This window comes from Anguilla anguilla, chromosome 3, assembly GCF_013347855.1.
Source record: "Anguilla anguilla isolate fAngAng1 chromosome 3, fAngAng1.pri, whole genome shotgun sequence".
In the NCBI taxonomy this organism is placed as follows: Eukaryota; Metazoa; Chordata; class Actinopteri; order Anguilliformes; family Anguillidae; genus Anguilla; species Anguilla anguilla.
The window spans coordinates 53,694,828-53,706,735 of NC_049203.1; the positions used below are offsets into that span (position 1 = coordinate 53,694,828).

The 11,908-nt window shown below is 42.6% G+C and overlaps 1 protein-coding gene across 2 annotated transcripts; it reads left to right on the plus strand.

Moving 5' to 3' along the window:
• pcdh20 (protocadherin 20) lies at positions 1-5,558 on the plus strand. 2 transcript variants are annotated; one of them, XM_035411686.1, is made up of 2 exons: positions 1-133; positions 2,942-5,558. In XM_035411686.1, exons 1-2 carry the CDS (start codon positions 65-67, stop codon positions 5,471-5,473), a joined length of 2,601 nt encoding a protein of 866 aa, XP_035267577.1. In that variant the 5' UTR covers positions 1-64; the 3' UTR covers positions 5,474-5,558. The 2 variants fall into 2 exon arrangements, with proteins under 2 accessions (XP_035267577.1, XP_035267578.1); XM_035411687.1 differs by having other exon boundaries at positions 2,945-5,558.
• Positions 5,559-11,908: the final 6,350 nt, after the last annotated feature.

An 11,908-nucleotide genomic window follows, 5' to 3' on the forward strand; every position in this document is an offset into this window, starting at 1 on the left:
AGAGGGAACGGCAGAGTCGAATGCTGCCACTGTGCAGTCTGGCGTGCACTGGAGTCCTCCAGCAATGGGAACATGTGCTGTGAGAAAGGACCCGGGGATATGTGTTAATATGAGCAGGAGCACTTCACTGCAGGTCAGTACACGTGCGCTATCTTTTGAGCGGCTTTGCGCCTCTATAGATCTTCCCTGTCATTTGCAAAGGTCTCCATTTGACACGATTTACAATGAAATTTTGCCAGGAAGGCTCTATAAACATCAACTGAAACAAGTGTGCCCTTGTCAAGAAAATGTAACAAAAAAATGTGACTGATACATTATTTGTAATCATCAGATATCTTCATGTCACTTGAAACATTACTATGTAATAGGAGGAATGTTCCACACCAGATTTCCATCATAGATTCTGGTTTATTTGACATCATGAGCCACACGACACACTTAATGATATAAAACAAAAGCCTTGGAAACAAATGGGACTGATTACTTTGCATTGCACAGTTCTGCTTTTGTTCATTTATAATAATTATATGATGAATTAAACGACTTTGTACTGCAATCTTGGTAGTAACTTAAATTTAACATTGTCTTCACATTTGTCAGTGGATTTGTTTCTTGTCAGAAAAGTCATCGTTATGACGCCTGTTAGTCAAGAACGAGAGAATAATGGGTACATTTCTGCAGTTATTTCAGTTATGAATCCAGGTCAGAACAGCCATATTAAATGGAAGCAATGCATCTATGTTAGATATTCTTTATTGCGTGTTGTATACAGAAAATAAAAACACTTTATCGCATCTGAAAACTGGAGAGAGTGTAAGTAGATTGAGTGAGCAGAATGTTAAAAAGCATGGCTTGGATCATGTCCTCATCTGACAGCAACTTTTCAAAGCAACACACATTGTTTTATATTTACACATGAGCTTACTTACATTCCACCAGGTATTCAAACATTTATTATGGTTTCCTAACATTATTCTCAGTGGTTTAGTTCACTTAAGCTTCACATTGTCAGTATTTCAATGTGTCTCATGTTAGTATGGATTTGAACTGCAACTGCGTATATACTGACCAGCCACTTTATTAGGCAAACCTATCCATTACCGGATAGGATCCCCTTTTGGCTCCAAAACAGCTTGAAATCTTTGCGGCATGGATTCAACAAGATGATGGAAACGTTCCTTCTGGATTTTGTTCCATGCTGACTTGATAGCATCACGCAGTTCCTGCAGATTGTTCGGCCTCACGTTCACGCTGTGAACTTCCCATTCCCCCTCATCCTAAAAGTGCTCTATTGGATTGAGACCTGGGGACTGTGCAGGCCATTGGAGTAAACTGACTGTCATGTTCATAGAACCAGTTTGACATGAGGTGGACTTCATGACATGGTGCAATAACCTACTAAAAGTATCAATTTGAAAAAGAGAAACTGTGGTCATAAAGTGATACACAAGGTCAGCATCAATGCTAAGGTATGCTGTGGCATTTAAATAATATTAAGGGGCCTAATTTGTGCCAGGAAAATGTTTCCCACACCATTACACTACTAGCACCAGCCTGCACTGTTGACACAAAGTAGGATGGATCCCTGGATTCATGCTGTTTACGCCAAATTCTGACCCTGCAGTCTGCTTGTAGAAGCAGAAATCGAGATTCGTCAGACCAGGCAATGTTTTTCCAATCTGCAGTTGTCCAGTTTTGGTCATAATGTGCCCACTGTAACCCCATCTTCTTGTTCTTAGCTGACAGGAGTGGAACCTGTAGCCCATCTGCTTCAAGGTTTGAGGTGGTCAGAGTTCAGAGATGACCTTATGCACACATGTTGTCAACAGCTGTTATTTGGGCATTTCTGGTCTTTCTGATGGCTTATACAAGTCTGCCCATTCTCCTCTGACCTCTCTCATTAACAAGGTGTTTCCGGCCACAGAGCTACCTCTCGTTGGATGTTTTTTTTGTTTATCGCACCATTAAACACTAGAGACTGTAGTGCATGAAAATCCTACATGGACAGTTGTTTCTGAGATGCTGGAACCACCACATCTGGAACAAACAATCATACCATGGTAAAAGTCTCTTAGATCACATATCTTACCCATTCTAATGTTTGGCTGGACAAAACTGCTTTATATATTGAGTTCCAACCACATGATTTGCAGTTTGGAGGAGCAGCCTATTTGTATTAACAAGCAAGTGTGCCTAATAAAGTGGCTGGTGAGTGTCTATAATAAATTATAATAATATAATACATTTATTTGTAATAAATTGGAAATTGACATTGAATAATTAAAATAAATCTGAAATGGATGACTCTAGTATCTTATTATATTGGAAGTAAAGGAACACCACACACACTTCAAAGTAGTGAAATGAACCCCCTGCACTTTTTTTTGGATCATAATTCAAATAATTTCATCCTGCCTGAACATGTTGTTGGTTTAGATAACAGGTGAGACAGGATGCAGATATAATCAGCGTACTAAACTCTGAACACTGACTTTGAAGTGAACTGACTTATTCCATCCTGTATATAGATTTATCTTGTGGCTCTGAATTTAACATTTCTATTTTTTTATTGTTGAATATTTTTTCCAGTGTTTTTTTGCAGTTACGTTTTCTGCATTGAAAAAAAATGTAATAGTGAATTGCATTATTTATTATATTAAATAGCAATATTAGTATTAGAGTTTATGCAGCATGAACTGATTCTGACCAAGCAGAGGCTAGTCTGTGTGTAAAGGTGCCATTTGTCTGGTATCATGAATAAATGGGTACCAATACATGATATAGTGCTGTTTATATATCAAGCAGATGTATAATAACAGTGTTCCATCAAGGATTTGCACATAAAGGCTGCTGGTACTGCACCCTTGGTTATGGTTATACAGTGATTGTATAATGCTGCTGCTATTTACGCAGGATGTTTAATATAAACTCTTCTTTTCAGAAGGTTCTAGGCCTGGTTCTGCTTCAGCAGATGCTGTGCAGCAGTGTAGAGATCCACCTATCTGTCCAGGAGGAGCAGCCGGAGGGCATCAAAATTGGAAGAATTGCCCAAGACTTTCCTCCACCATATAATTTCCTGACTTCCAATAAGTACATGAAGCTGGACACAAAAACAGGGGACCTGTACACTACTATGCACACCATTGACCGGGAGATGTGCCCACAACTGCCAACCACAACAGGGGCGTGTCTGATCCAGCACCTTGCAGTGGCCGGCCCAGATGAGGAGGTCATCAAGGTCACCGTGGAGGTAGAGGACATCAACGATAACTCGCCTCACTTTCCGGAGGAAGAGGTTCGCCTCAGCATGCCAGAGGATGTTGCTGTGGGGACCAGTTTCCTTCTGGATGACCAGGCTCAGGATGATGACGCAGGCAGTAATGGAGAGTTGTGGTACCGCTTGGACGACCCTGACGGGTTCTTCAGCGCAAAAGAGGCAGGCCCATTGCTGGTGGTGGTGGTAAGACGGCCATTGGACCGGGAGGCCCGGGACACCCATCTCCTGACCGTGGTCGCGACTGATCGCGGGGTCCCGTCGCGGAGCAGCACGGCCATTTTGGTTGTGGAAGTGACTGACATCAATGATAACTGTGCAGCATTCCGCCCTGACAGCCCCAAGTCCGCCTTTGTCCGGATGGATGCGCCTAGGGGCACGGCAGTAACCCGTGTCAGGGCCGTGGACCCCGACCTCGGCCCCAACAGTGTGATCATATACTCCTTCAGTCCCAAGACTTCTGACAAGTCCAGAGAGCTGTTTTCCCTGGACAGCCACAGTGGGCAGATTACCCTGGCTGGCGCTATTGATAGCAATGGCCCCGCTGAGTATACGCTGCGAATCCTGGCCACCGGCCAATCCTGCCCCCCTGTTGTGACACAGGTAACAGTATCCATACTCCCGGCAGCCAGCCAGAGGCCGGTGATGAAGATCAGGTACATAGCAGAGCATCGAGAAGGGACTATACTGATAGAGGAGAACCAGCCCCCCACAGTCCTGGCCCTCCTGGAGCTGGAAGACGCGTCCCCTGTGAAAGGCGCCCCATCCATTGCGGGGGAGGTGCCTTTTTTTCTGAGACCACAAACTGGCAACTACCTCCTGCTAACATCGAAGCCCCTAGACTTTGAACAGATATGCAAATATCATGTTTCCATTCGAGTTGAAGACAGCCGGCTCCCTGGGGGGCGTGAGGAGATGGTGATCACAGTCATAGTGTTGGACGTCAATGACAATGCCCCGCAGTTCCAGCAGCCCCATTATCAGGTGGAAGTGGAGGAGAACAATGCACCTGGGATGACCCTAGTGCACATCAGAGCTACCGATCTGGACAGCTTGCTGAATGGCAAAGTGACTTACAGACTAGGCCCTCATACAGCAGCCATGTTTAGCATCGAGCCTGTTACTGGCCGTGTGTCAGTGGCAGTCACTCTGGACAGAGAGCATCAGGAGTTTCACAATTTCACTGTGCTGGCCAGGGACAATGGCTCTCCTGCTCTGGAATCTACCACCAGTGTGTCCGTTCGCGTGCTGGACCAGAATGACAACGAGCCTGTCTTCGCCAACACAGACTTCATCTTCTTCATCCCAGAGAACTTCCCTCGCCTTGGCCAGGTTGGAGTGGTGGGTGTCAGGGACCCAGACGCTGGGGGCAACGGGAAAGTGGAGGTCCAGGTGCTGAATGGCAGCAGCCCCTTCATGATGGACAATGCCCGGGGGACCCTGCGCTGCGTGGCCGAGATTGACCGTGAGATGCAGGACCGCTATGAGCTGTGGCTCCTGGCTCACGATGGCGGTCACCCCTCGCTCTCCTCTACCGCCCGGGTCACCATCTTTGTGGAGGACGTCAATGACAACCGGCCTCAAGTGATCCTCCCCTCCAGCAACCTGTCCTGCCTGACTGTGTCCCCCGCCACCCTCACTGGGGCCACTGTCACCAAGATCTACGCCATCGACGAAGACTCTGGGATCAACGCTGACATCAGCTACCGCATGGTGGCCTCAGAGCCACACCGCAGCAGTCCGTTTCTGATTGACGCACGCTCGGGGAACGTCACGCTTGCCCAGCAACTGCTGCTAAGCGACCACGGGTTGCACCACCTCTTCATCGTGGTGAGTGACGGCGGAGAGCCCATCCCCCTGCAGTCTTCTGTGTGGGTCAATCTCCTGGTCAATGAGACGCAGGAGCCCTGCACTCTGAGCACTGTGCCTATGCCTGTGCCCTTCCATTTCACACACCTACCCTCCCAAAAGACCATCTGTGAGGGGGACCCATCGGACGTTAAATACGCCCAAAACATCCTGTTAGTGGGCCTTGGCATGTTGGTATGTTCTGCCATTATGCTCCTGGGAACTGTTATATTGTTCATAAAACAAAGAACACTACGGAAAAGCCACCAGAAGCATGTTTCTAAAGGTTGTGAAATCCCACTGAAACTGAAGGAGACCTACAGTACTGTCGATTGGACAGATGTACAGTGAGATGGGCCTAAACCAAGATCCATATTTTGTCATTTTTATACAGAAATACAGACGTTTCTTTATTTATACTATATATATGTGGACACCTGACATCCAACATTTCATCCAAAATTATGGGCATTAATATGGAGTTGGTCCACCCTTTGCTGCTATAACATCCTCAACTTATACTAGATGTTGCTAACATTGCTGCTGGGATTTGCTTCCATTCAGCCACAAGAGCATTAGTGAGGTTTGGCGCTGATTGGGTGATTGGGCTTGGCTCGCAGTTGCCTTTCCAATTGATCCCAGAGGTGTTGGATGGGGTTTAGGTCAAGGTTCTTTGCAGGCCAGTCAAGTTCTTCCAGACCGTTCTCAACAAAAGAACTTTCTATATGGACCTTGTTATGTGCTGGGGGCATTGTCATGCTGAAACAAGAAAGGGTCTTCTCCAAACTATTGGGGAAGCACATTGTCTAGAATGTGATTGTAGCATTAGGATTTTCCTTCACTGGAACTAAAGGGCCTTGCCAAAACCACGAAAAGCAGCCCCATACCAAGGGGTGTCCATATACTTTTGGTCATATAGTGTATGTTACATAAAGTTATAACCAAAAGTGCAATTCATATTGAACTCAAGCAGGAAAAGTATATATTTGATTCCAATTGGTTGTCTATTTGTGTACATTACAAATTTATAATCTGGTAAAAGGTCTCCAGCCTCCAAAAAATAGAAAATAATGTTCTCAGAATGCACTTGGAGGCAAAAATGTTGCCCAGAATGTATTATCATGTCGTAAATCATTACAGTGTGAGTTTACAAACTATAATAAATGTTTGTGGTCTTTATAATGTTGATCATAGTATCATAAACTACTTTTACAACTGCTCCATTAGCTTTTAACATTGGCTTCTGTTGGAAAAAGCTTGTAGCACATATGATTCAAATCAAATTATGAACATTAATAACATAACATTAATAACATTTCTCTCATGTCTGAGTGAAACTGCACAAGAGAACGCTGTTGTAAAGGGGTGTTTCTGTTGCAGGAGACATTATATATTTTAGTTTCTGAACATTTGACATTTCCCAGATTTGCTGTGCTGTCACACACAAGAGGGAAAATACAAAATAATTAAGAATACAACAATAGGAAAAAAAAACACATAAAGCCACAAGAACTAAGATACATTTTTTAAAATTATATTTTTTACAGTGAGCCATTAGCCTCTAGATGTGGGTATTGTATGAGATTTGGCTGAGGCCATGCTGTTCCTCAGGCACTAATTAAATTGTCCAGAAAAGGTATTTTAACCCATTCAACAATTCTCTCTCTTGCTCTCTCTCTCTCTCTCTCTCTCTCTCTCTCTCTCTCTCTCTCTCTCTCTCTCTCTCTCTCTCTCACTCACTCACTCACTCTCTCTGTTAAAGTAACTATCATTGGTCTTTTAGAATAATCAGCATCCATAAGGTAGGAAAAGGTTCCTGGTGATTGGAGTGAAGACAAGCTGTCGGCCGTAATCTCCTTGACGACCCGACTTTGGGGGTTTAACTCATGTCATACTCTAATGGGTGGCTGTTTGAGGGATTTCAGAGCACAAAGAGGTCTAGGATTTCCATTCAAGGTTGGTGTTGAAAGTTTCTCCGAGTTGGTGAGGGAAGGGAGGGGACCAGTCTGGCATTGTGAACAGGTGAGTGGGCGAATTAGAGGCGCATACTGAGCCATCTCAAGTCACAAAGTGTTCTGTTACCTGATAGCGAGCATTCTCGTGCCACAGTTCAGAGGCTCCTCCTACACCCCCACTCCCTACTACATGCGATAGAAAAAAGGCACCAAAGTGATTTGGTTTCACTCAAGAGCATTCTGCTTTGCATTGTGTCCACCTGACTATCTCAGGGTGTCAGACTTCACTGATGCGGAGAGGCAGGAACACTTATGCTTAGTTGGTTTCAAGAAATTGTTGCCAAATATATATGTTTACATTGCTCACCAATGTCTTGCATTCAACTAAAAAATAAATTAAAAGATTTGGCATCTATTAAAAGTATGTATCACACCAAGTAGGGTTCTCATTAAGGTCAGGTGTATATTTCCCATGACTTTTGGAAGATGTTTCAAAGATAATATATTTAAGGACAATTCTGTTACAGGTAGGAGACCAATGATAAATTTACAAAATGAAGTGAACTATTTCATATGTACACATAGCTGATTAGCATTCATGGCTTGATATAAAGCTTCATCTTTCAATTAGCCCATGTGTGCTTTTTCTCTCACACTTTGCTGTGGCCAGCCCAGGCTGTAGGTATTATGTCCCATAGTTTATGACAGTTTGTGCCACTCGTAGCTATGCTGAAGGTGCTGTATTGTGTGAGAGGACCAATGGAGTTCATGCTAGTGAACACAGTCCAAGGTAATGCGGATGATGGAGACTCTGTCAATCGATCAAATTGAGAGACTATTTCAGAATTCAGTTAAGCTGTCATTTTATTCAGATTGCTTAGACACAGACACAGTTATGATCACAGGAAGGCAAAGAAACCTATCACTGGTCCATAGTGTATGAATGAGGGTCTTATCTGCACAGTTTGGTAGCTTTCTAGATTTACTGTTTGATGCACTTTCCCCGTGTAAGTCTATTTCTTCAGGGGCCAATTTGCTGTAAACTGACAAAATCTGATAAATCTTTTGGTGAATACCAATGGCATAGCGTTGAATGCCAAATTATTTCCCTCTTTGGTCATAATTGTATTACAACAACTAAATACTGATGAACTTGGGATGTTTTGAAGATGGAAGAGCAGAGGGGAAAGCACCTTTTTGAGATGCATTACTTTCAGTGATTTGTGTCTGCATGGAAATGCAGTGGCAGATGTTTTTGCTTGTGACTCACTCATTCATGAATTTGTTGTTGCTAATCTATATTACAGAATTGTTCATCTAGACCACACAATATAAAGCTAATGAGTTATCAGCAAAGTGAGAATGCACTTCCAGGGCTGAAATTAACTGATACAGTCGTGTGCTTATATTGATGTACTGGCAAGCTGCCCCCCTTAAAGCCTATACATGTTTGAACAGATCTGTGGCAAACAAAAAACAAGAAAAGAAAACTGAACAGAAAATCACTGTGGCAAAAAGTTGCAGTTAGGAATGAGATTCAGATCATTTTATCTCTTAATCTCTTTCCTCTTTCCTCACAAATAATCTCAGGAAGCATCAGACAAATGTTTAATGCACTGTTTAAGCTTTTTTTTAAATGATGAGATATCTAATAACGTCAGTAACGAACAGTTGATTTCTTGTTTGGTCACTTTAGCATGCACACACATGCTTTCCTGAAACACCAAAGACACGAGGAATTACCACCAACACACAGGGGGACTTTAAACAAGCAGCACAGGGCAGTATGTGCACATGCCTGTTTGTATGTTTGTATCATAAATATCTGTAAATTCATTTTGAACTAAGAATTCTCTATAGCACTGTGGTGATAGCCTGAGAAGGTTGCGCAGCATTGTGGCAGTACGACTGAGATGATTCATAGAGTGGTTATGTTGACAGGTTTACCCAGGAGTACCACCAGAGTCACAAGAGCATGAGTTTAATAGAAAAGCAAATTACAAAGCCACCTCTTTAGGGAGTTGACGACTAAATGGAAACAAAATATCCTCAGGGGTTAAGGAGAGGTGTTGATTTTAGAAACATTTGTTAGCAGTTTACTGTTTTAACCAGGTCCCTTTCATTAGTAATGTTGAGCGATTCAGTCTAAAGATAAATATATCAGTCATGTGTACATTGTTGCACATTTTATTTAAAAATAAAGCTGGACAGAGCAAAGACAAGCAACTCAAGCAATGCAAAGAAATATGCACTTAAAGACACAATTAAAAAGAAAGTTACAATGCCATAGGAGATCATCATTAAAAACTGTGACATAAATCCATATAATGACAAAAATCATAAAAAGCTTAATTCGTATAAATTATTTTTCTATGAAGCATGTGCAGTAAAAACCTTCAGGCAATGGGTGTCAAATTACACAACAAATGCTTGAACTGGCAAACCAAATCCTACAGAAATTTCTAAATATTTGTTCACCACAGAACCAGTTAACCTGTTGGAACAAAATTTTAATTTGTTCATGTTTTAGTTATCTTTGCCATGGCTGACAAATATATTTGTTCTACCACTTTGAAAGGCAGTACTTAAACGTGTGCTATTGGCCCTTCATAAATATTTTCTATAAAAATAGAGATCACTATCCAATTGCTCAAATTTCCTGACAAGGGGATCTGTGTTATTTATGACCAACAGCTAAGGATCATTTTCTGAATCATCCTCTTTTGGGAATCTTTTACACTGAAACAGTAATATATTCCACTGAGCTTGTGACAATGCTGAGGAAATTGTATTGAATTCACCCAGAACTTAATTCCATTTCATACTCTTTGATAGTTCAGTGAGCAGATTGTTCTCCTTTTTGGCTCATACATAGTAACTGAAGTGAAACACAAATTTCTCCATCTCAATACTTTAGTGCTAACAGAAACGGTAAGGATGAACCAGTCATTTTATAATGCTTCCAGGAAGTGATTGGTTATTTCAAAAGTTAATGATTATCATAAGCGCTCTTTCGAAATCCTGCCAATTGGAGGAATTTGGTTCTTTGTAATGTAAAACTTGTAGTTCCAAGGTTTAGATCAATAACAATTTATTAACAAAGCAAAAATAGTCTTCTTTACAGCGTGGAACATACCAGGTACCACAAAAAAAGAGAAAACACAGGTAAGACGTGTGATTCAAAAGCAGCCTGTATGTTGGTTTGACAGAAATCAGGTATTGTCTGTCACACACCACTGTGACACCCCTGGGAGGGAGATGAAACAGTTCCAGGAGTGGACCATCGGTTGCCGCATGGAGAGAGAGAGAGAGCGCACACACACACAAATAAACATCCACCTTCACCCTTCCCCCTCAAGGGTTCCGGCCAAAAACAATAAACTAGAATAGACTACAACAACAAAGACAAAAGAAAGTATGCGCAATGCCAAGCATCGGATGGAGTGGTGTAAAGCACACCGCCATTGGACTCTGGAGCAGTGGAAATGCGTTCTCTGGAGTGATGAATCATGCATCACTATCAGGCAGTCTGACAGAAAAAGCTGGGTTTGGTGGAATACATAGTGCCAACTGTACTGGCCCGAATAGTGCCAACTGTAAAATTTAATAGAGGAGGAATTACAGTCTGGGGCTGTTTTTCCTGGTTAGGGAAAGGCCCCTTAGTTCCAGTGAAGGGAAAACGTAATGCTACAGCATACAATGACATTCTAGAGAACTGTGCGCTTTCAACTTTGTGGCCTAAGTTTGGGGAAGGCCCTTTCAACATTGTGGCAAAAGCTTGGGGAAAGCCTTTTCCTGTTTCAGCATGACAATGCCCCCATGCACAAATCAAGGTCCATTACTAAATGGCTTGCTGAGTTTGGTGCAGAAGAACATGACTGGCCTGCACAGAGCCCTGACTTCTACCCCAAACACCTTTGGGATGAATTGGATTGCCGACTGCGAGCCAGGCCTTACGCCCAGCATCAGTGCACAACCTCACAAATGCTCTTGTGGCTGAATTTAAGCGAATCCCTGCTACAATGTCCCAAAATCTACTGGAAAGCCTTCCCATAAGAGTAGAGACTGTTACAGCAGCAAAGGGTGATCCAACTCTGTATTAATGCCCACTGTTTTGGAATGAGATGTTCAACAAGTACAGATGGGTGTGATGCTCAGGTGTCCACATACTTTTGGAAATGTATTGTAGCCAACTTTATTTTAGGGTGTGATTTTTTTGCTGGTGTCATATGAGAAATTCCACAGTTCTTAGTTGATTTTTCTTAAAATCTATGAATGTGTTCCATCTCAGATGATTGGAAACACACCAATAGTATTTTTCTCTAGATTTCTGACAGTGTTCTATTAATGTGGAGTCACATCTAGTTGGCACCTATTCATCTTCTCAAACTGCCCTTCACTTCCCACATTTCCAGACTCTCTTGTACCTCAGCCATGTCTTTCAAAATATAAGTAGCAATTGTGAGAAGATGGATTTCCTGTTCCACTGAAATTCGAAGTCAAGTTAGAAAACAGCAGATGTTCCTTTCCAGTCTTAAAAAAATTATTATTGAAAAGCAGGTTTTACCAGAACACAAGTTTAGCCAACTGCCCCTATGGCAGTTCGTTAATTCCTTGTGTTTGTCACGCACGCGTATTTTTATTGCGGCTGTCTCTTTCAACATGGGTTGTGTTAAACCAAAAATAAATCTCGCGTTTTAGCGCCTCCTCTGTCGCTGGGTCGGGTCGTTAGGCTACTCGTTGCTATGCTTGTTGGACACTCACTTCAGCCCTGATACGATTAGAACACGTATTTTCCTCCGCTGGGAATGGTGAATAAAAGGAACAGTGG

What these genes read in the sequence shown, in the direction of transcription:
- pcdh20 (XM_035411686.1), top strand. Translation starts at nt 65, where the DNA reads ATGGGAACATGTGCTGTGAGAAAGGACCCGGGGATATGTGTTAATATG. An exon ending in GCAGGAGCACTTCACTGCAG is followed by an intron (nt 134 to 2,941) that starts GTCAGTACACGT and finishes TCTTCTTTTCAG; the next exon opens with AAGGTTCTAGGCCTGGTTCT.